The sequence below is a fragment of the Bufo bufo genome, chromosome 1 (genome assembly GCF_905171765.1).
Source record: "Bufo bufo chromosome 1, aBufBuf1.1, whole genome shotgun sequence".
Taxonomy (NCBI): Eukaryota; Metazoa; Chordata; class Amphibia; order Anura; family Bufonidae; genus Bufo; species Bufo bufo.
The window spans coordinates 573,830,901-573,855,880 of NC_053389.1; the positions used below are offsets into that span (position 1 = coordinate 573,830,901).

Here is a 24,980-nt window from a genome sequence, read left to right on the forward strand (position 1 = left end):
TTCAGTTTCGCCAAATTTTCCGAAACTATTCGATCTGAATTTATTCACACCGAATCGCATTAAAAACCAACTATTTCCTGGCTGCAGAGAGCCTACATAGTGGTGTAAAACACTGTGCCTTGCAGTAACACACTGTTACAGTAACAGTCTGCTGTAGTAGTGAAACAATACTGTGAGTCACTATCACACGAAGATGACAGGCGTCGCTCTTAGAATCACTGCACACTTCAATTATTTGGGCAGTTATGGAGCCAAAACTGACCAAATAACTCAAGTATGACCTTACAGGTCGATGTTAGCACTCCTTTTACAACGTCATCAGCTGGTTCCACATAGATGTCTACAGAACCTGATCTATTAAACGCTTATACAAGTAGAGCCCCCCGACAGAGTGGAGAGGGTGTGAGCAGTAAGTTTGTGTTGACATCACTGATTATTTTGCCCTTCCTCTGATCCGTCAGAACAATAACCCACAAAAAACTGATCCTGTCTGTTGAGCATTTGGTCAGTAATCCATCAGTATTGCTAATGCCAACAAAAAGAGGAGTGGATCCAAAACAGAGATAAAAATGTGAATATAATATTTGCATGTCTTCTGTGTTTTGTACTCACTCCTGCTTCTGGCTACCAAATTATAAGCCAATTCTGATGGGACCATACAGGCCTTACAGCTGCTACACAGAAAGGATCCATTGTGTGTCTAATTTTTCCTTCGTTCTGAAAGATTAGAAGAAAGGTCAAATAAATGGCGATGTCATCCTAGGATTGAGCGATATACTGGTATCTATGATATACTGCGATATTAAAAAACGGTGATATGGCGATATCACCGTTTCCTAATAACCACGGTATTTAATGATGTCATAAGAGCGGTCGCATGTGTGCTGACCGCTTCTAAAATGTCTGCTTCCTGCCACCTCCTTATGTTCCCCCGTTCACTGGCCTCTGCCTCCTGCTTATTTTATCCCCACTTTATATAAACTTGTCATAAACTTCCGCAAAAGTCTGGTGCTTCTGCTCCACCTCCGCCGCCTCTCGTCTTGTAGAAAACATTTGTCCAGCTCGCCTCTCGTCTTGCTCTGCTCCTCCTCCACCTCTCGTCTTGCTCTGCTTCTCCTCCATCGCCGCCTCGCTTTGCTCCTCCTCCGCCTTGTTCTGCTCCTACTCCGCCTAACTCTGCTTCTCATACGCCTTGTATCTTGCTATGCTCCTCCGCCTCTTGTCAGTGCAGTAGTTTGAGTGACATATGACTAGAACTCGGTGGGACCTAACAAGTAGACTTTTCTCTGACCCATGGGGCATCTAACATATAAAGCATCAAGTGATCTTGCTGCCATCTGCTGCAACATTACCAAGACTTTGCACAAACATTAATATGTGTCAGCAACACATGTGTTTTCACTCCAGTGTCACAGGTTGTCCCCCTGTGATGTGATACGCATATAAATAGAGATATCACTGTGTACATACATGACGTGTATATCTGTATATATCGTGTGTACTGGGCTCCGGTAGACTGATGGTTTACATTGATGGTGTTTTCTGTGTTTTCAGCTGCGTCGCCCTTTGTGACCGACAGCCCACTACTGACTACTAACATAACCCTTGGCTATTTCACTACTCCTTCAGGTAATGACTGCAGTCACTGTCTATGGGGGTGATTTATAAAGGCAGGAGAACTTCATATTTGAAGTCAGCTTCCTCATGTATTGCTATTTTGGGAGTGGAGATTGACAGCACCACAGAATGACCCCGCTGCCCATACCAGTTGTCACTTTTAGCCCATGTGGAGCCCTGTCCTCTATTTTTAAATGTCCCAAAGAAGACTTCCTCCACAAATTATCCTAATAGGATCTTACCCCAGTTACATGGATCGTAAGAGGCATCCCTACACTACCACACACCGCCCCATACAGTATAATGTCTTCTTGCGGCCCACGGCCCTATACAGTATAACATCTCCTTGTGGCTACCCCATACAGTATAACGTCTCCTTGTGGCTGCCCCATACAGTATAACGTCTAAAAGTGGCTCCCCCAGTGCTCCATTGTAAGGTACCTGTAAGGTAGTGTCCGAAGTGGAAGTAGTGTGCTAGAGATCCCGGCAAAGCATCGTCAGGCAAATAGTTCACAATCAAAATCCGGAGAAGAGTCAGGCAGGCTAAGGTCATTCACGATCTGGCGGCAAGGTACAAAATCAGCAGGCTGTAGAATAGTCGGGATATCAGTAAGGAGTTCAATACAAGGAAGATCACTGAAGTCAAAACACCCAGGGAAGAAATCCAAATAAACGGGCACTGAGTGATGTCCTCACTTCCTATTTAAAGGCTGTCCAGATTGAGAATTGTCCACAGCTGGCAGCAGGTGGAGCTAGAGAGTATGATGTAGTGTTGAACACAGTAAGGACATTCCCAAAGTCTAGATCTCTTCTGTAGCACAACAGGTAAGGCTATGGTTTAAGAGACCAGGAAGATCCCGGTTCGAATACAACCTGGGTCATGACACCCATACAGTATGTCTCCTTGTGGCTGCCCCATACAGTATAATGTCTCCTTGTGGTAGCCTCATACAGTATAACATCTCCCTGTGGCTGACCCATACAGTATAACACCTTCTTGTGGCTGACCCAGTGCCCCATACAATATAATGTCTCCTTGAGGCCGCCCCAGTGCCCCATACAGTATAACGTCTCCTTGTGGCTGCCCTATATAGTATAACGTCTCCTTGTGGCTGCCCTATATAGTATAACGTCTCCTTGTGGCTGCCCCAGTGACCCATACAGTATAATGTCTCCTTGTGGCTCCCCCAGTGCTCCATACAGTATAACATCTCCTTGTGGCTGCCCCAAACAGTATAACGTCTCCTTGTGGCTGCCCCCATACAGTATAATGTCTCCTTGTGGCTGCCCCCATACAGTATAACATCTCCTTGTGGCTGCCCCAGTGACCCATACAGTATAATGTGTCGTTATGGCTTCCCCCATACAGTATAATGACTCCTTGTGGCTGCCCCATACAGTATAACATCTCCTTGTGGCTGCCCCCATACAGTATAACATCTCCTTGTGGCTGCCTTCATACAGTATAACGTCTCCTTGTGGCTGCCCCATACAGTATAATGTCTCCTTGTGGCTGCCCCCATACAGTATATCGTTATTGCGATACATTTCTTAATATCGTTGTCGTGGGAATATTTTTGATATCGCCCAACCCTATGTCATCCAGACCAAAAAGGCAAAATAGTGGCCTAGTCACGGAGTGGGGAGGGTGGGAGAACACCTTGAGAAGTTCACAGAGTGGCCCAAAGACAAAGTGGTGAGGTGGAAGCAGCATGAGGAGACCACAGAGTGGCCCAGTGACATAGTGGTGAGGTGGAAGCTGCAGCAGCAGCATGAGGAGGCCACAGAGTGGCACAATGACAGAGTGTGGAGGTAGCAGCAGCAGCATGAGGAGGCCACAGAGTGGCCCAGTGACATAATGTTGAGGTAGCAGCAGCATGAGTAGGCCACAGAGTGGCACAATGACAGAGTATGGAGGTGGCAGCAGCAACATGAGGCTACAGAGTGGCAAGGTGACATAGTGTTGAGGTGGAAGCAACATGATGAGACCACAGAGTGGCAAGGTGACATAGTGTGGAGGTGGCAGCATCAGCAGCATGAAGAGACCACAGCGTGACCCGGTCACAGAGTGGGGAGGTGGGTGGCAATAACAGTACCCACTGATGATGGTGGGTGTAAGAAGGAGCACTTGGCATCAGATGTGTGGCATCAGGTGGGTGGCAGCATCAGAATAGTAGCTGAGGCAGGTAGTCAGAAGGTAGCCAGTCTCTTTTGTCAAGGTTTGGGTGAGGCAGCATGGATGATCTAATCTGATGCATAAGGCACAGGTGGGTCGAAATCCTGGCTGATCCACGCCTGATTCATCTTGACAAAGGTCATTCTCTCCACATTTTGGACAGGTGAGTTCTCCTTGGGGTAACTATGGCCCCCGCCGCACTAAACACCTCCTCTGATGCCACACTACTGGCCGTGAAGGACAGCTTTTTCAGGGCAAACTCAGCCAGTTGCAGCCACAAAGCCAGTTTGCAGGCCCAGTAGTCCAGCGGATCTTTGATGACGGGTGGCAGGGTGCACTCCAAGTATGCCACCACCTGCTGGTTCAGGTTGTGCTCTATGTCTAGATACTGGTGAGTAGTTTCTTTACTACGCAGGTGAAGAAAGCTGCTCATCAGCGACGCTAGACTCAGGCTGCTGCTGCTGATGAATCTGGTACTGCTCCTGCCACCCCCCCCCCAGCAGCCATGGCAGTGTAACATGAGCGCAGAGGGCTCCCCCCAGTCAGACCTGTGAGAGGATGGACGATGGCGCAGATAGGCAGCGGCCAACTGACTACATAGGATGTCCCTATAGTAGTTCAGTTTGTCCTCCCTCTCAGCGGGTGTAAAAAAAGGCCCCCATTTTGGACTAGTAGCGAGGGTCTAACATGGTGAAGAGCCAGTAGTCATCCCTCTGGTGAATGGTGACAATTCGGCTGTCACTATGCAAGCAAGTGAGCATGCATCGGGTCATTTGCGCAAGTAACTCAGAGGGACTCCCTGCCTCCATCTCGACTGCATACTGACACGGTACGGTGTGCCTGGGTTATCTGACTCATGATCCTCATCTCCCTCTTGTTCCTCCGGCTGCTCCTGTTCCTCCTCTGCTTTCACCTCTAAGGGCTCGAGCAAACGGCAGGTGTCACGCATGAGCTTCCACTGGCTAACATCAAAGTTACACAGGGGAGTACCTTTGTCCGCTTGGATCATCAAGAAATCATTTATGGCCTTTCTCTGTTAGTATAGTCAGTCAAATATATGGAGGGTGGAAACGTCGCATATCAGCCTATGTTGGGGGATGCTGTTCTGCCGCCGCAGCTCAAGGCGGGTGTACGAGTGGATGAAGTGCATGCAAAGTTTCCTGGCCATTTTTAGGATGTTTTGCAGATGGGTGGAAGACTTCAGGAACCGCTTTACAACCAGATTGAACACATGCGCCAAGCAGGGCGAATGGCTCAGCCCACCTTGACGCAGTGCCGACAACATGTTCTTCCCGTTGTTGGTCACAATGGTTCCGATTTGGAGTTGTCGCGGAGAAAGCCAGGATTTTATTTCTTGATGAAGGACACAGAGCAGTTCTTCCCCTGTGTGACTCTGTTCGCCCAGGCAAATGAGGTGTAGAACAGCGTGACACCACCGTGCCCTGCACATGTGGTATGCTGGAGGAGCACTGTGAATTGTCCCTGCAGTGGAGGCTGAGGAAACGGTGGAGGATGAGGAGGCATTGGCGTACATTATCGCAGGACCAACGGCGTGAGCACATGGAGGCGGAAGCGGCGTCACCTGGCCAAGTTGCTGGGTTGGCTGGCCAGAAACCACATTTACCCAGTAAGCCATAAAGGACATATATTATCCCTTTCCGTAGTTACAGCTACCGACCAATTTTCCCAAAGAAGGCTGTATCACAAACAAATTTCACCACTGAATGGCTAATCAACGCAATTACTCAGTTTCTAAAGTCTACATTCACCAAACAATTTTCCCCAAAAAGGCTGTATCACAAAAAAATTTCATCACTAAATGACAATGTAAATTCACCGCAGAACGGCTAATAACACATACTTATTTTTGCTATTAATACACCCCAACAATGGCTGTATAACAATCACAATTCACTGCAGAACGGCTAATAGGACGTACATATCTATCCTATTAATACACCCCATAAATGGCTGTAGTACAATGGAACTTTACCGCTGAATGGCAAATAATTTATTTTTTTTGCCACTAATACAAGCCAAAAAGGGCTGTAATTTTTTTCACTTCACCACACAACGGCTAATAAGCCCCTTTTTCTTTTTCCGCACTTATACATGCCAAAAAGAGACTTTAGAACATATAACTGCAGCCGTGAAAGGCAAATAATACATTTTTTTGCCACTAATACACGCCAAAAAGGGCTGTAATTTCCCCACTTCACCACACAATGGCTAATAAGCCCTTTTTCTTTTTCCCCACTAATTCCCGTAAGAAGCCTGTTAGGCGAAACAGCGTTAAGTGGAGGAGGCTGCAGGGTCGACGTGCCCCACACGGTAGTATAGCGAATTTTCTGTTTCTTATCTTTTGCTCCTGCCTTTCCAGCGATTAACTTTCAAAGTTTTTTTTTTACCTTGATATGCTCACTGTGCTGGTAGTGACAGGTGCATGCTCTGTTATTTCCCTTATTTTGGTTTTGGCTGCTGCCTGTGTGACCCGCTGACTCGGTGGCTTCCTCTTTGTCCTTTCTTTTAGGGGGGGTTCTATTTTCTGCTAATTTTATTGACCATCATTTTATGTATTTTTGTCATAATGAATAAAGACATTTTATTATCTCTATACGGAGGTTTGTATTTACTTGGTATCGGTTTTGCCCACTAATACACACCAAAAAAAGACTTTAGAACATAACTGCGGCCGTGAACGGCAAATAATATTTTTTTTTGCCACTAATACATGCCAAAAAGGGCTTTAATTTTCTCACTTCACCACACAACGGCTAATAAGCCCTTTTTCTTTTTCCCCACTAATACACGCCCAAAAAAGGCTTTAGAATATATATATAACTGCACCGCACAAGGGATAATAAGACCCAAATAACAAGAACGGTTTGCTGGAATTACAGAGGTGTTGCAAACCTGAAATGAGCAGCAGTATAATAGCAATTTGGATCCGCAGTCAGTGCAGCAAGGTGTAATAGGATTGTTCCTATTACCCAGGCTGTACACTCCCCTATTGAACCCTGTTCTGCTTCAATACTGTGGAATAATTCCTCCCTATCCTTTCCCTACACTTCTAATGCTCTTTCCCTGAACATCTATTGAGCAAAATATAAGTTTTCAAGTCTTTCCTAGCACTGTCCCTAAGGCCTGCTAACGTCTAAGTACACTGGAAAATGTCTGAATCCAAGATGGCTGAGGCTATTTAAAGGGTTGTGACATCACAGGCCTGGCTGGCTGCTGATTGGCTGCATGCATGGCATTGTGAGTGATCCCTCATTTCCAGAGTTCCTTGCTCCATGTCCTAACATGTGCAGCAGCCATGTTAGGAAAAATGTGATTCATGACCACGAAGCATGAGGAAATTCAGATTCGGTGCAAATCGAATAATTCCTGAAATTCGGATTGGATTCCACTTCGTCAGCTTCGATTTGCTCATCTCTACTCCTCATGTTTTTGTTACTCACCTCACCTGACTTCTGTAAGTTGAGTGAGTCCTGGTATGCAGCAGAGGCTCAAACCAATGGTCATGTCCAGTTACTAGTCATCTGCACCTGCTTTCTGTTGTGGCTCTGCTGGATCTGGCTGTGGCTGCTCTCTCATCCACAGCTGGTAGGGTCAGATTGCTAGGACAACCTGTGGCCAATGGTGACATTAAGCCTGCTGGCCTATTTAAATGGCAATCTCCTTACCATGCCTTGCTTGCTGTTTCAGTTCATCCCCTTTCCTGAATCTCATATCTTGTCCTACTAATCCTAACCTCTGATTGACCCTAAACCTTATCTTTGCCTTTATCCCAAATATTACTCCTGTATCACTCTTGGGACTGTTCACCCTTGGCGCCATTTTAGTCTTTTAGTGATGATTCCTGACTAATTTCTTAACTACTCCTTCATCAGCACTAATGCCATCAATCAGTGATGATTCGGGGGACCCTAAACTTGGAATCTAAGTGGAAAAATCCATACATTTTTTGGGGTTTAAGGATGAAGAACTGAAAGATTCATTAGATGACACACCACAATCTAGTTAACACGAAACCAGTTGTGACTTAGAGAATCGACATATCCAGTAAAGACATTACAGCTTTGTTTTACCTTCAAGTTTAATATGTTGCATTCACCTCTACTTTACTGACCAAACCATAGTATAAGCAAGTGTAAGAAGTTAAACCTGATTTAGTATATTACGCATTAGAACATCCAGGGGACATACAGACAATGGGGCATATCCTAGCGATATGCCCCCATAGTCTGAGGTGGGAAAACCCCTTTAATTTAGCTGTCTCTCTTTACGCTCTCATTTCCTTCTCCCCTCAGCTTCCCCAGGTGTTTAAATTAATGAAAACCATCTTTATTTGACAAAGTCAACACCTTCTCAACATAAAGAAAGCATTGAGTGCTCTAACCCCCTAGATCTAGGCAATGAACTTGTGTCGTATCCAAGAATTTCTTACTACAATGTAGGTGAAATGTGTCATTCATTTCTTTAGCTTATAGGCAACATTCAGACCTATCTGTCTATTGTAAGCTACAAACTTAGAAGCCAGGTAAATTGTTACAGTCATACTATCAAAGGGATCATTTCAGGAGTGCAACATGTCACCTTGATGGATCTACTTCTTAGTCTCTTCCAAGGGCACATAAATATCAATGAATCATTGACATTTTTAATTTAATCTATTTAGTAAACTTTTCTTGCACCAGTTATGTGGAGCAATAACCACTTTGCCAGCCTTGACATGGCAGTGTGTATCAATACATGCTGTTTCGGTGGATCTGCTGTGTTACCTACAGATTGAAAACATCATTAATATGCAGAAAGTTATATTTGATCCAAAGCATAGCAGAAAGAGAGGCTAAAGAGATGTTCATTGAGGCATTTGTACAACTCTGGACTAAAGATACTAAGGATACTGTCATTAAATATATTTGACTGATTAAATATGACATTAGGCATCACTAACGGTGTGTACAAAGTCCAGCTAATATATTTATTGGAATAAGAGGTTGAGAGGGGTAAATGGAAACCGGATGACAACTAATATATGTGAAAAACACCTTATAGAAAGCATTATACATAATCTGAGAAATATAAGAAAAGATATGACAATGAATATGATTCATACTAAAAGACTTTGCAATGCCAGAGTACATAATTTTTTCCTTCGTTTGCGAGAGCATGAAAGCTCTGAAAACACAGAACGTTAACACATGGAGAGCCTTTTGAAAGGAGTCAACAATATCTGCTGTATGTGAATATCTCAGCTGGAAGTCAAGATAAATTCATGAAATATGATACTAAGTCTTGGAAAAATTAATAGTATAATTTATACTAAAGAAATAAATGACATGATAGCTCATCATCTATCATGTGTAGCACATCTTCGTCCAAACTGTAACTGTACACGTTTTCTAGTACCGTATGTTTATTATCTTATAAATTATAACATCTAGAATTTAATTTTTTAATGAACTGTGAAAACTTGGCTTTGTGCAGATATCAAACTACAAGTATGGTAAAATTTCTAGAGGACTGTTCCGATCATAGCAAAGGCAACTGAAATACCAGTATTTTAACATTGCAAGCATTTGGAAAGTCTTCAGACCCATTCTTTTTTTCACATTTTGTTATGTTCCAGCCTTGTGCAAAAAATATAAAAAAAATCAAGTTTTGCCCACACCAATCTGCACTTAATACCCTATAATGAAAAATTTAAAACAGAACTTTAGAATGTTTGCACATTTCTTTAAAAGGAAAAACTAAACTTTTGCAAGACCATAATTATTAAGACCCTTTGCAATGACACTTGAAATGTAGCTTTGGGGCTTTCCCAATACTCTTGATCATTTTTGAGATCTACATTTTGATTGAAGCCCAGCTGTGATAAATTCAGTTGATTGGACATGATTTGGAAAGACATGCTTCTGACTATGTAAGGTCTCAAATCTGACAATGCATAGCAGAGCAAAAACCAAGCCATGAGGAGGAAAGAACTGATTGTGTGGAGGCACAGACCTAAAGAAGGGTACACTGACCCTAACGGAACAACCAGGACTCTTTCTAGGGCTGGCACCCTCACCAAACTAATTAATTGGGGAGAAGGGCCTTGGCAAAGATCTTGTGTGCAGATGAGAAAAACTTCCAGAAAGTCAACCATCACTGTAGCACTCCACTAATCTGAGCTCTATGGCCAGAAAGAAGCACCTCCTCAGTAAAAGGAAAATTAAATCCCACCTGAAGTTTGCAAAAGAAGGTACTTACAGGACTCTCGGGCTGCAAGAATCAAGATTCTCTGGTCTCATGAAACAAGATTAAACCTTTTGGCCTCAATTCTAAATATCATGTATGGAAAAACCAGGCACTGCCTATCACCTGCACAGTACCATCCCTACCGGGAACCATGGTGGTGGAAGCATCATGCTGTGGGAGTGTTTTTTTATTGGCTGGAATAAGGAGACTGGTCATGATTGATACAAAGCAGAAAGGAGCAAATTACAAAGATATTCTTAATGAAAACCTGATACAAAGTGCTATGGACCTCAAAATGGGCAAGCTTTGGGTGCATGCACATTGCAAAGATGAAGCTAAGGACATTATACTTCACTGTATACGTTGAAATCCAGTGATATTAGGACATACAGTATTATAATCATATAAAATAGTTCAAACAAACTTTAGTGCTGTCACATTAATTGTTTTTAGCCAATTTGGCTTGAAACCATAAATCCATTCAATAGAATGTGTCTTCTATGATTTTTAGGCAATTTGGTTTGAAACTATAAATCCATTCAAGGGAATTTATATATTTTTTTCAGTCAGTTAAAACCAGATAGTGATGCATATTTTTTTGAATCTGCTTTTATTTTCTGATTGTAAGTTTTTATTCTAATTCCTGAACACGATTATGAACATGATTACGGAGACTGCCATATTGCCTGATCTGTTCTTAACAGCATTTAGAGAAATGAGCCATAGACACAATAGTCTTGAGGGAACTCTATGACTTCTATGGTATAGTTTTGGAGGTATGCTCTATGACATGTGCAGAGGTTATTATACAAGGGGTAGGTTTTGTCAATCACCTATTGTGAATGCTGGATTTTATGTTACTTATATATAGGTGATATCTGATATTCTACTCCTGCCTGTGATGATAATAAAATTACTGCTCAAAAGTGATCTGTACAAACCACAAAGTGGCACCAATTATTAGGCTTAGTGGTCAGTGTAAAAACTGCAAAATTATATGATTTTTTTTTAATATAGAGAGTGACATAGAACAAAAAAATCATTAAATCTTTAAACAATAGGCCATTTTATGATGACACATTATTATCTATTTAAATACTAAACCATAACAAAATGAAGACTTAAAACATCACTATTTCATTTACAACTCTGGTTTGATTACATTTCTTATGAGGTCACTTAGATGACATTGCTGTGCAAGTGTTAAAGGGGTTGTCCATAGGAACCAATGGAAAGAAAATTTCTGTAAAAAACTGACTTCAAAGAATGATAGCTCATGATAATTCTAATGACAAGACCCTATATATGAACTACTCATAGATTACAAGGAAACCTAATTAAAATCACAACCTATAACACAAACATGATTCCCCTGAAATACTAAGAAATGGATTTGCAGTAATGACTCTCAAACAATAGTAAGCTTTTAATGTATCTAAAAATAACATAAATCTCAAGTGAGACAATTAAGTCAACATGTTTTGATACAATGACACATACAATAAGAGAATGCTCTAACTGTGATTGAGTAAAAGAACAAGGGAGAATAATGACAAGTCAACATGCATACAGCATATATTATTGCTCCGATTGTTGTCTCCTGTCAGCCTAAATCCCCACTCACCCATTCATACAGCATTTTTGTTACAGCATCCTCAAACGGCTTAGCATAAGAAGATATATAAAAAAAAATAAAAAAAAGACTTGTTTGCAACCTACTAAGGGCTTTGCATGTGAATTTAAAGTCTGCCTTGTTTCATCCTTTGGGGTCTAGTTTTGCTAAAACAAATACATCCTGTATCAAGGTCTAGATGGAGCAATTCGTTGAACACAGTTGACACACACTGGCTTCCATGGTGGGCTGCAGTAACTAGAAAGGTAAAATAGCAAATACTAATAATATTCTTTTTTATATAGGGCCAACATATTCTGCAGCACTTTACAAATTAAAGGGTACATGTACAAATCAAATTAGACATCCTAGAGTTACAAACTAATACACAATTCAAATATTAGGAATAATGGCCTTGCTCGCAAAAGCTTACAATTTAACTACATCCTGATTACACATTTTAAGCTCTATTATCCAATAAAAGGCCAAAAATAAGATGTACACCACAATACATATTTCATAATAACATATGGATGATCAGAACATCCTATTTATATATCTAATTATACTTCTTTAAAACCTTTAGGACCTGCGCCGTACATGTACGGCGCAGATGTCCGTGACTTAAGGACCAGCACCGTGCATGTACATCGCTGTGATCGGAAGGGTGGAGGAAATGTGTCCGCCCGATCCGCGGCAGAGGTCCAGCAGTCACTGATAGCCGGACCCCTGCTGCATGATTTCACCGATGCCAACACATTAACCCTTCATGTGCCACAGTCAGCGCTGACGAGCGATGTGTGGAGGGAGAGAGATTCCATCGGATCCCCGCGCTGCTGTGACGGGGGACCCGATGGGAGGGAAGGCAACCCGATCCCTTCCTTAGGCATTGTGGCTTCCTTCCGTGAGAGCCTATGAGATCCACCCCCCTACCCTACCTAAGACAATCACCTAAAAAATAAAAAAATAACTAACTTTTTGGGTTTAAAAAATGCTGTTATTGTGAAAAACTTAAGTAAATATAAAAAATATACATATTAGGTATTGCCGCGTCCGTAACAACCTGCTCTATAAAAATACCACATGACCCAACCCCTCAGGTGAACACCATAAAAAATAAAAAATAAAAACCGTGTCAAAAAAGCCATTTACTGTCACCTTACATTGCAAAAAGTGTAATAGCAAACGATCAAAAAGTCATATGCACCTCAAAATAGTGCCACTCAAACCATCATCTAATCCCGCAAAAATGATACCCTACCTGAGACAATTGCACAAAACATTAAAAAAAACTATGGCTCTCAGCATATGGAGACACTAAAACATGATTTTATTTGCTTCAAAAATATTATTGTGTAAAATCTAAATAAATAAAAAAAATCTACATATTAGGTATTGCCACGGCTTTATAAAAATATCACATGACCTAACCCCTCAGGTGAACACCATAAAAAATTTTTTTTATAAAAAGTGTGTCAAAAGCCATTTTTTGTCACCTTACATCGCAAAAAGTGTAATAGCAAGCAATCAAAAAGTTATATGCACCCCAAAATAGTGCCAATAAAACCATCATCTCATCCAGTAAAAAATGATATCCTAAGTAAGACAATCGCCCAAAACATAAAAAAACTATGGCTCTCAGAATATGGAGACACAAAAATTTTTTGGGGGTTTCAAAAATGATATTATGTAAAACTTTAATAAATTTAAAAAAGTATACGTATTAGGTATTGCCACAGCCATAACGACCGGCTCTATAAAAATATCACACTAAAACACAAAAAAAATGTCTTTTTTTAAAATGCTTTATTATGTAAAACTGAAACAAACAACCAAAAAAGTAGTCATATTTGGTATTGTCGCATCCGTAACAACCTGCTCTATAACAATACCACATGATCTAACCTTTCAGATGAATGTTGTAAATATAAAAAAAATTTAACGGTGCCAAAACAGCTATTTTTGGTTACCTTGCCTCACAAAAAGTGTAATATAGAGCAACCAAAAATCATATGTACCCTAAAATAGTACCAACAAAACTGCCACCTTATCCCGTAGTTTCCAAAATGAGGTCATTTTTGGGGAGTTTCTACTCTAGGGGAGCATCAGGGGGGCTTCAAATGGGACATGGTGTCAAAAAACTGTCAAAAAAATCTGCCTTTTAAAAACCATATGGCATTCCCTTTCTTCTGCACCCTGCCGTGTGCCCATACAGCAGTTTACGACCACATATTGGGTGTTTCTGTAAACTACAGAAACAGGGCAATAAATATTGAGTTTTGTTTGGCTGTTAACCCTTGCTTTGTTACTGGAAAAATTGATTAAAATGGAAAATCTACCAAAAAAGTGAAATTCTGAAATTTCATCTCCATTTTCCATTAATTCTTGTGGAACACCTAAAAGGGTTAAAAAAGTTTGTAAAATAAGTTTTGAATACCATGAGGGGTGTAGTTTCTAAAATGGGGTCACTTTTCTGGAGTTTCTACTCTAGGGGTGCATCAGGGGGGCTTCAAATGAGACATGGTGTCAAAAAACCAGTCCAGCAAAATCTGCCTTTCAAAAACCATATGGCGTTCATTCCTTCTGAACCCTGCCGTGTGCCCATACAGCAGTTTACGACCACATATGGGGTGTTTCTGTAAACTACCGAATCAGGGCAATAAATATTAAGTTTTGTTTGGCTGTTAACCCTTGCATTGTTGGCAGAAAAAAATGGATTAAAATGGAAAATTTGCCAAAAAAGTGAAATTCTGAAATTTCATCTCCATATTCCATTAATTCTTGCACAACACCTAAAGGGTTAACAAAGTTTGTAAAATCAGTTTTGAATACCTTGAGGGGTGTAGTTTCTAAAATGAGGTCACTTTTGTGGAGTTTCTACTTTAGGGGTGCATCAGGGCGTCTTCAAATGTGACATGGCAGCTTAAAATTATCCCAGTGAAATCTGCCTTCCAAAAACCACATGGTGTTCCTTCTCTTCTGCGCCCTGATTTATGCCCGTACAGCAGTTTACGAGCACATATGGGGTGTTTTTGTAAACTACAGAATCAGGGCAATAAATATTGAGTTTTGTTTGGCTGTTAACCCTTGCTTTGTTAGGAGAAAAAATGGATTAAAATGGAAAATCTGCCAAAAAAGTGAAATTCAGAAATTTCCTCTCCATTTGCCATTAATTCTTGTGGAACACCTAAATGGTTAACAAAGTTTGTAAAATCAGTTTTGTATATCTTGAGGGGTGTAGTTTCTACAATGGGGTCATTTTTGGGTGGTTTCTATTATGTAAGGTTCCCAAAGTGACTTCAGACCTGAACTGGTCCTTAAAAAGTGGGTTTTGGAAATTTTCGGAAAAATTTAAAGATTTGCTTCTAAACTTCTAAGCCTTCTAACGCCCCCAAAAAATAAAATGACATTAACAAAATGATCCAAACATGAAGTAGACATATGGGGAATGTAAAGTAATAACTATTTTTGGAGGTATTACTATCTATTATAAAAGTAGAGAAATTGAAATTTGGAAATTTGCTAATTTTTCGAAATTTTTGGGAAATTTGGTAATTTTTCATAAATAAAAATCGTTTGTTTTTTTTACTCAATTTTACCAATGTCATGAAGTACAATATGTGACAAGAAAACAATCTCAGAATGGACTGCATAAGTAAAAGCATTTTAAAGTTATCACCACTTAGAATGACACATGTCAGATTTGCAAAATATGGCCTGGATCATTTTAAAGCTCACAGTAAATGCTGGTAATGAGTTACTATCAGTATATTGAGCTATAGACATATATTACTAATAACATTTAGCATTTGTTATGGTTTTCCAATTTGTCCATAAAAAAATGTTGGCTGCCAATTATTTTAGGATAAAAATCTTGTTGGCAACCCAGACCAGTATAGTATTTTCAGTATTTGCAAAGTAAACACGCGCTTTCATAAAAATGGGTGTAAAGTAGAAATGGAGTAAAAAAAGCTTCATTACTCTACAAATACTGAATACCAGTAAAAGCAGAGGATGGTAAATGAAAATGGCAATGACTGTTTGTATATAATCTTTTTTACATTGTAGAATACACCATTTTCATGTTACTACCTACCTCTGGATAGGTCATCAGTATCTGATCGGTGGGGGTCTGACACCTGGGATCCCCGATGATCAGCTGTTTGAGAAGGCAGCAGTGATCCCAGTGGCGCGGCAGCCTTCTCTCAGCTTTTCCTAGGCCAGTGGCATCACATTCATCGTTCACAAGGCTTAGGAGGAGCTCAGCCCCATTCAAGTGAATGGGGCTGAGCTACGATACCAAGCACAGCCACTATACTATGTACGGCACTGTGCTTGGTGAGCAGGCAGAAGGCAGTGGTGCTCACAGGAGTGCTGGGGCCTTCTCAAACAACTGATCGGCGGGGGTCTCAGGTGCCAGACCCCCACCGATCAGATAAGTCATCAGTATCAAAATAATGAAAGAGGACCTTTCCAGGATTTTTTTATTCCAGATAAATACCTTTACTGATGCTGCCACCCTGAATGTTTTTTTTTTATATTGCTTCTACGCCCCATTGTGGCCCCCCTGTAGTTTTCACGCTCAGTATGTTAATACTGAGCATCGGTACATGGAGGAGGAGACGCCAGGGTTTCTCAATGGGCGTCTCCTTCTCCCTGGCTGTGCCATGATTCAATTACAGTGAAGAGCATCACAGCCAGGAAGAAGGTTTCTCCCTGGCTGTGACGCTCTCCGCTGTGATTGGATAGCGACACAGCCAGGCCCCCACAAAGCCCTGATCTCAACATCATTAAGGCCCCTTTCACACGGGCGAGTATTCCGTGCGGATGCGATGCGCGAGGTGAACACATTACACCCGCACTGAATACCAACCCATTCATTTCTATGGGGCTGTGCACACGAGCGGTGATTTTCACGCATCACTTCTGCGTTGCGTGAAAATCGCAGCATGCTCTATATTCTGCGTTTTTTAATGGGGTTGCGTGAAAATCGCAAGCATCCGCAAGCAAGTGCGGATGCGGTGCGATTTTCACGCACGGTTGCTTGGAGACGATCGGGATGGAGACCCGATCATTATTATTTTCCCTTATAACATGGTTATAAGGGAAAATAATAGCATTCTGAATACAGAATGCAAAGTAAAATAGCGCTGGAGGGGTTAAAAAAAAAATTTAAAAAATTTAACTCACCTTAATCCACTTGCTCGCGTAGCCCGGCATCTCCTTGTGTCTCCTTTGTTGAAGGACCTATGGTGAGCATTAAATACAGTTACAGGACCTTTGATGACGTCACTCCGGTCATCACATGGTACGTCACATGATCTTTTACCATGGTGATTCACCATGGTAAAAGATCATGTGATGTACCATGTGATGACCGGAGTGACGTCATCAAAGGTCCTTTACCCAGGTCCTAAAGAAAGAATACAGAAGCAGATGCCGGCTGCGCTATCAAGTGGACTAAGGTGAGTTAAACATTTTTTTTTTGTTTAACCCCTCCAGCGCTATTTTACTTTGCATTCTGTATTCAGAATGCTATTATTTTCCCTTATAACCATGTTATAAGGGAAAATAATACAATGTACAGAACATTGATCCCAAGCCCGAACTTCTTTGAAGAAGTTCGGGTTTGGGTACCAAACATGCGCGATTTTTCTCACGCGAGTGCAAAACGCATTACAATGTTTTGCACTCGCGCGGAAAAATCGCGGGTGTTCCCGCATTGCACCCGCACATTTTCCCGCAACGCCCGTGTGAAAGAGGCCTAAGTCTGTCTGGGATTACATGAAGAGACAGAAGGATTTGTGCAAGGTCTACATCCACAGAAGATCTGTGGTTACCTCTCCAAGATGTTTGGAACAACCTCCTTGCTGAGTTCCTTCAAACACTCTCTGCAATTGTACCTAGAAAAATTGATGCTGTTTTGAAAGGTAGTCATGCCAAATATTGATTTAACTTAGATTTCTCTTTTGTTAACTGATGAAAATAAACTATTAACACTTCTATTTTTGAAAGAATTCTTACTTTGCAGCATTTTTTCCTCACACCTACCTAATACTTTTGCATGGTACTGTGTGTGTATATATATATATATATATATATATATATATATATATATATACTCTCACATAAATGAAGTGTCAATATGCTAGCAGCCAATTGAGTGGTCTAAATCAAAGCGATAAGCACAGTATTGTGGAACACAAGGAATCAGAGAGATTCTGAACTTGTGTTGACAGATAAAAATGTCTTTTTTCCTGTTTCTTTTTTGAACAGAAAATGACAGAATAAAGTAGGAAATGGCATAAAGCATTTGTTCCTGTATCTCCGGTATGCTGGCACTGCATGTGAGACCAATATTATAATGCTGCAGGACTAGGAAAACCTCTATGTGCATTTTTGTTGTCTAGATGATAATTATTCTCCAAGGGAAAGTGTCAGGTTTTAATATCTCAAAGGCTTACTAACCCAATTAATGCAGCTCATGCTAAATTATCCAATTAAATGATACTGTGCATGGCATCTATTCTGAAAGACTGCCACATTTATTTACTAAGCGGCTACTGGTCATGATACAAATGAACAGAGATGCTGCCCATGAATTCCATGGTGCAATATTTGCTCAGTATCAGGCTCGGTAATCTTGGAAGCACTGACTGTAATTTTAGTGAGGTACTGTAGGCTGACACTGGAAAGCAAATTGGGCACTATCTGGATAATCAAACATTTTAATATTAATGCTAGAGGCTATCTGAGAAAAATGATGTGTCAAAAACAATAAAAATATGCCAGGAATCAAGACCATTATTATATTTAGAATGATGACAAGTGTTCCCATTCCACCTTCTCCGTCATAATGCCCTTTTTCACTTAAAGCAGGGGTGCACAACCTGCGGCCCGGGGGCCACATGCGGCCCTTGATACCATTTTGTGCGGCCCCCAACCATCTGGTAACAGACATGTATGCCTATGTCTTGTGGCTGCTCACATGTATTTTTCATGTATTTCTCCCATTAGATGGAGTCCTGGAAGTGTAACTAGACATTAATGGTATATAATGTGTGTTTAATATGCCATAAGTACAATATTTCAGTTGTTAATACACCTTTAAATTTTTATTTCGGCCCTCGTCATTGGTTCAGTCTGGCAATGTGGCCCCCAACCAGGAAACGTTGTGCACCCCTGACTTAAAGGGATATATTCATATATAGATGCAGGAATAGGTTTATATTTTCTGATGGATCAAAATGTCAATTGACAATTTGCCAGTAGATATTATGATGTGATTTACAATAAGGTAAAATTACACCGGCAGATGTCATACAGATCGCTATAAACGATTGAAGATGTAGAGACTCGTTAGCGATGAAAATTTCACTTATTATACTCATCGATAATTGTTCGTACATGAGGTCGTTACTCATTTGCTTTTGAATTGTTCGTTGTTATTATGTGTAAAGATGGTGGACAGATGCTTGGTCAAGAGGTTGGTCTTCAGGTGGAATGGTAGATGTGACAATGGAAAAGAGAATGCTAATTTCAAAGACACACCTATTGCCACTTCCAAAGCCATGTATTAGATCGTTAGCGACTAGACAACACCGGATCTATTAGCAATGAACGATAATTTTGCTTTTGAATTGTTCGTTGTTATTATGTGTAAAGATGGTGGACAGATGCTTGGTCAAGAGGTTGGTCTTCAGGTGGAATGGTAGGTGTGACAATGGAAAAGAGAATGCTAATTTCAAAGACACACCTATTGCCACTTCCAAAGCCATGTATTAGATCGCTAGCGACTAGACAACACCGGATCTATTAGCAAGGAACGATAATTTTTTATCATGCTGAAAGATCACGATGGACGATGATCAAGCAATTTGTCGCTCATCTTTCAATCATTCATACTTATTACATCACACCATTCTTGTCGTTCGCATGCATGGGAATCTGCACAATATTCACTCCCTGTAGTAGGGTCTTTAAAGTCTGTCTACAAACTGAACAACAAAGAGTTAGGGTGGGTTCACACTAGCGTTAGGGATTCCGTTATGGCTTTCCGTTTTAACATGGTTATAACGGAAAATAACGGAATCCATAAGACGGAAGTCAAAATGGAATCCTTTAGAGGCATTCTGTTTTGATCCGTCTAAATAGAAGTCTATGGGAATCATAATGGATCCGTCTGGGTCCTGTTATGTAAGATGGAAAACAAAGTCTTGTCAACTGGACTTTTTTCTTAGTTCTGCATAACGAAAATTAGACGGATCTGTTAGGGCCTCTTTCAGACGGGCGTTGCGGGAAAATGTGCGGGTGCGTTACGGGAACACCCGCGATTTTTCCACGCGAGAGCAAAACATTGTAATGCGTTTTGCACTCGCGTGAGAAAAATCACGCATGTTTGGTACCCAAACCCGAACTTCTTCACAGAAGTTCGGGCTTGGGATCGGTGTTCTGTAGATTGTATTATTTTCCCTTATAACATGGTTATAAGGGAAAATAATAGCATTCTGAATACTGAATGCATAGTTAAATAGCGCTGGAGGGGTTAAAAAAAAGAGATGCCGGGCTGCGCGAGCAAGTGGATTAAGGTGAGTTAAATTATTATTTTTTTAACCCTTCCAGCTCTATTTTACTATGCATTCTGTATTCAGAATGCTATTATTTTCCCTTATAACCATGTTATAAGGGAAAATAATAATGATCGGGTCTCCATCCCGATCGTCTCCTAGCAACCGACACACTTGCTTGCGGATGCTTGCGATTTTCATGCAACCCCATTCACTTCTATGGGGCCTGCGTTGCGTGAAAAACGCACAATATAGAGCTTGCTGCGATTTTCACGCAACGCACAAATGATGCGTGAAAAAAATCACCGCTCATGTGAACAGCCCCATAGAAATGAATGGGTCGGTATTCAGTGCGGGTGCAATGCGTTCAACTCACGCATCGCATCCGCGTGGAATACTCGCCCGTGTGAAAGGGGCCTTATGCTTCCCCATAGACTTCTAAAACGGAATGCCTTTTAAAGGCTTCCGATTTGCATTCCGTCATAATACAAGTCTATGGGCAGGATAACGGATCCATCCTTCCGTCTTATGAATTCCGTTATTTTCCGTTATAACCATTTTATAACGGAAAATAACGGAATCCAGAACACAGATGTGAACCCACCCTTAGGCAGGTAATTACTGTATAAACAACAGAAATGCAACACACAACATAGGGTAAGTATGTAAGTAAGTGGACCATAAATACAAATACCCCCAATTAGAGGTTCACCTTGTGAAGTTCTGCTGAATATAGGCTCAACTCTATTATAGACTTATAATATAAATAATGGAGTTGCCTAGTATGCAGCCGCAGTTTAGGTGCCTTCAGAAGAGGTGCCCAACTTCTTAGGAGAAAGAGTGATAAGATATAATCACTGCTTGGCGCAAAAGACCACTGCAACTTGACGATAGAATTAAGACTACTTTACTGTAGATAAGTCTTCATTCCATCTTCAAGTTGCAGTGGTATTTTGCGCTAACCAGTTATCATAATACAAACTTAAAGAAGCACTCATATAAAAATGTTTAAACTTTGGTTCATTAGTATGTTACATTATGTAAATAGTGGTGCAGGTAATCTGCTTACCGGAGGGGTTATTTGTGTGTTATTAGCTCCAATCCAGTCCTCCATGTACCATGTAATTGCCATTCTATCGAACAGTGTCTTATGTGGGGACCAGAACTCAGTTTTTCTATGCATTCCTATGACACACTCAATCCAAGTCATGTGGTACAGCGGAGGTACTGGAATAGAGCTCATAACCCACAAATAATGCCACCGGTAAGCAGATTACTTGTACTTCTATTTGCACCATGTACCTTACTAACTCATCACAGGATAAATATTTTAGACACATAAGATGCTATGTCAGTTGGAGAGTCAGAAAGTTGATCCCATGACACAGCTGAGGATCAGAAGGGCGTGGATAACTTACAGTCACCGGTTAAAAAAAATAATTACCTTCACTCCAATATACATCATGTATCTTTCTAATGTGCCAGACAATATTGTTAAAGTGTTTCTTTAAGAATAATTGGTTCATATACAAAATAATGGCTACTGAATGACACCTCAATTTTGGCATAAGAATGGGCATCCTAAAGAGCAAAGCATAATGTAATTTCTGTTAAAGAGTTATTCCAGTTTTTATTTTTTGAACTTATTTGTTTATATAATAGAAATCCATAACTTTTCAATATACATACATATATTTTAAATTCTGCATACACACCTTTCTGATATCAGGCAGTTGACCACTATATATACTACAATGGTATATAGCCCATGTATCAGTCCTGTGTAATGTATCCATGGCCTAACTGAAACATGTCATGTGACACTCCACATCATTTAATTTCTGGCATTCAGTAAGCAGCAGTGTTACATGAGGTGCATGAGCTGGGCAGGCATACAGGACAGATCCATGTGATAAGTAAATAGGACTGGTAGTGGAATCATTAATTTTTATGCTCCTGAATTCACTACTATTCACCTTTGTGTAAAAAAACTAAATATCCCAACATGTCGTACCAAACATGTTTGGATAGTATTGCTTTAAAGAGGTCAGCGGCAAGCCTTACAGGACCAGGTCCGGAGTCCTCCACATCAGACAAATAGAAGTTAAGGCAGCACTCCATTCCAGCTTCAATGAAGATGCTTGAGAAAGGCTAATCGGAGCTGAAACATTGGTGAACAAAGGGATGTATTGATGGGAATGCTGCCTTAAGTTCTATTTGTTTGGAAAAGTATTGGAGGAGTCTGGATATTGACCCCACTGATGCAGTGCTCTTCAGAGATTTCTGCCCCTTCAGCTACTCTTGACCTCTCTCACTGCAGCCAGCTATTTATGGTTAAATTACTTATGGCTACCTCATTTTTGGCATGTTTTATTATCAAATTAACATTTCTAGCATAATCCTCTCATGCTTCCTGCTCCCTTAATGGTAGGGGTGTAACACCATCCTGTGTAGGCCATTTATTGTATAGAAGATGGAACTTCCTGTAACCAGTGATGGTCCTCTCCTACACAAGTTGTCAAATAGTAGCTAGGTAAGCTGAAATGCCCCAGCCTGCACAATATACTAAATGAAACAGGAAGAGGAGAGATATACAGAGATGCTGCAAACACTTTTATACCAACTAAAGCTATGTTCACATTGGTGTCAGAAGCTCTGTTCTTGAGATTCCATCATTCTTGATGAGACAAATAACGCCACATCTTGTGCTATTTTTCCTATTAAAACAACAGACACTGTGGTGGAACCTAACAGACACCATTATAAGTAACTGGCTTAGTTGCCTATAGCAATCAGATTCCACCTTTCATTTTTTTTCATTCCAAAGCTCCTTTGGAAAATGAAAGGTGGAATCTGATTGGTTGCTATGGGCAACTGAGCCAGTTGTACTTTACACCAGTTTGATAAATAACCCCCATATGTCCACAACCACTTATGGTCGGCATGCGGACCCTGATCTCTGGGGCCATAAGCATTTGCTTGGTTTGCATGTAATTGGCACTGACGCACATGTACCATTCATTACCTAGAGACGTCAATGCTTCTTTTAAAGTAAAACAAAAAATGTCTAAAAATTCAATACACATCAGCCAGAAAGAAAAATCAAAGCAGATTGGATTTTACAGGAGAGGTACTGAGGTAATGTTTGTTTCCCAGATAAAGCCTGAAGTACATTCACTGTATTGTACACAAAGCCATCTGACTGAGACAATTAAGGGATTAGCCCAACACCATCGTAAGTCCATTCCATCGTTGCCCAGTCCTTTCGAGCAGCACACACTTTATCATGTACTCATTGGTTATTTGGAAAGAGAGCTATTCTCTCACAATAAACAGAACAAATAAATGACATTTAATCATGACACAGTGTCAAGGAGAAGAAGAATGTACTCACCCCAGGTAAAGTTTTTATATTGTGCAATGCGTTCTGTGCTTCCAGTGCAGCTTTTCTTGTATAAAACGTTACAAAACAACAACCTGCAGATCAGAAAGAGAGAGGGGCATTATGAAATATCCGAAAATTGCTTCAACACATGGGCGAAAATGGTGATAGATTAACGGTCTAGTGAAAGATGGGATTTATGAACCCATTCTAGCTCATACAACACTCTACACACTGACATTCTGTACTCATGTATCTCAAGATACTGAAAGGCAGGAGATGTTGCCGCCAGTAAATTTGCTCCAAATTATGACATTGTAAGCATTGTAATTATTGTAATTATTCACAGGCCGTTTGGAAAATGAAAGCTGTGACCTGACTGGTTGCTGTGGGCAGCTACTCCACTTTTCCTTGACAGTGGCTTTGGTACATCTCCTCAATGTCTACAAGAGTATTATGCAGATGTATGAAAATGTGCCTGGAAATTAATACAATATATGAGATCAAAGAGTGACAACAGAGCAGCCATTTTGAATTAGGCTTTTGACGCTCATACACCTTTGGATGTACTTTAAAGAGGACCAATGCAGTCATTTTTTTTCAGATACGCTGCTCTGTTCCCCCCCGCTGTGCCCCCCGTTATATTTTGCTGCCCTGTGTGCTAATTAATAGCATCGGTACATAGAGGAGTAGACGTCCATGTTTCTCAACGGGCGTCTCCTTCTCCCAGGCTAAAGTGCTTGTGCAAGTAAACATATACTCTATTAGCATGTCAATCCTATAGCAGCCAAGTAAATCACAGTATAACAATATCACAATATCAAACCAGCCATGTGTCCTGCGCCCCAGAAAGTAATATATTTCTTTAATTGTCAGCCCACATTGCCTGCATGGGCGTTTTGTCTCATGTTCTCTGTGACCACCTGAGAATTATTTTTAATATGTAATTTTTTAAAAATCATGTGATAATAAAGAATTATTAATTTATATATCTCCGACTGTTGCTATTTCTTTGGTGTTATAATTAGCATACAGGGCGGCAAAAGAGAATGGGGGAGCACAGCGGGGGAACGGAGCAGTGGATCTGAAAAAAAAATAGACTACACGGACATCTACTGATCATGATCTACACAGTCAGGTACTAATATTGTAATGTCAGGACCAGTGAAAGGTCCTCTTTAGATGGGGAGAGTGGAGAAAGCCACTGCCAGAAACCTCTGGTGAGGCGGCTTATCTCCAAGGAGAACAAAATGATCTGATGTTAAACTGCAATCCACCCATCACCTGTTGGGGGAGAGTTGGGAGCACCTCATACACATTAGATTGTCGGGTAGTCATACCAAAAATGGCGGGTTTGGCTCTAATATGTTTGGGGGCCTC

General features: G+C 40.8%; 1 protein-coding gene across 24 annotated transcripts in view; it reads right to left on the minus strand.

The window, feature by feature from the left end:
* CELF2 (CUGBP Elav-like family member 2) overlaps nucleotides 1–24,980 on the minus strand; it is a 453,132-nt gene that overhangs the window by 189,384 nt on the left and 238,768 nt on the right. For all 24 annotated transcript variants that reach the window (XM_040413246.1, XM_040413282.1, XM_040413263.1 and 21 more), the window contains one exon: nucleotides 23,613–23,695. In XM_040413246.1, the coding sequence (XP_040269180.1) occupies nucleotides 23,613–23,695 (83 nt within the window). The remainder of the gene's footprint in view (nucleotides 1–23,612; nucleotides 23,696–24,980) is intronic.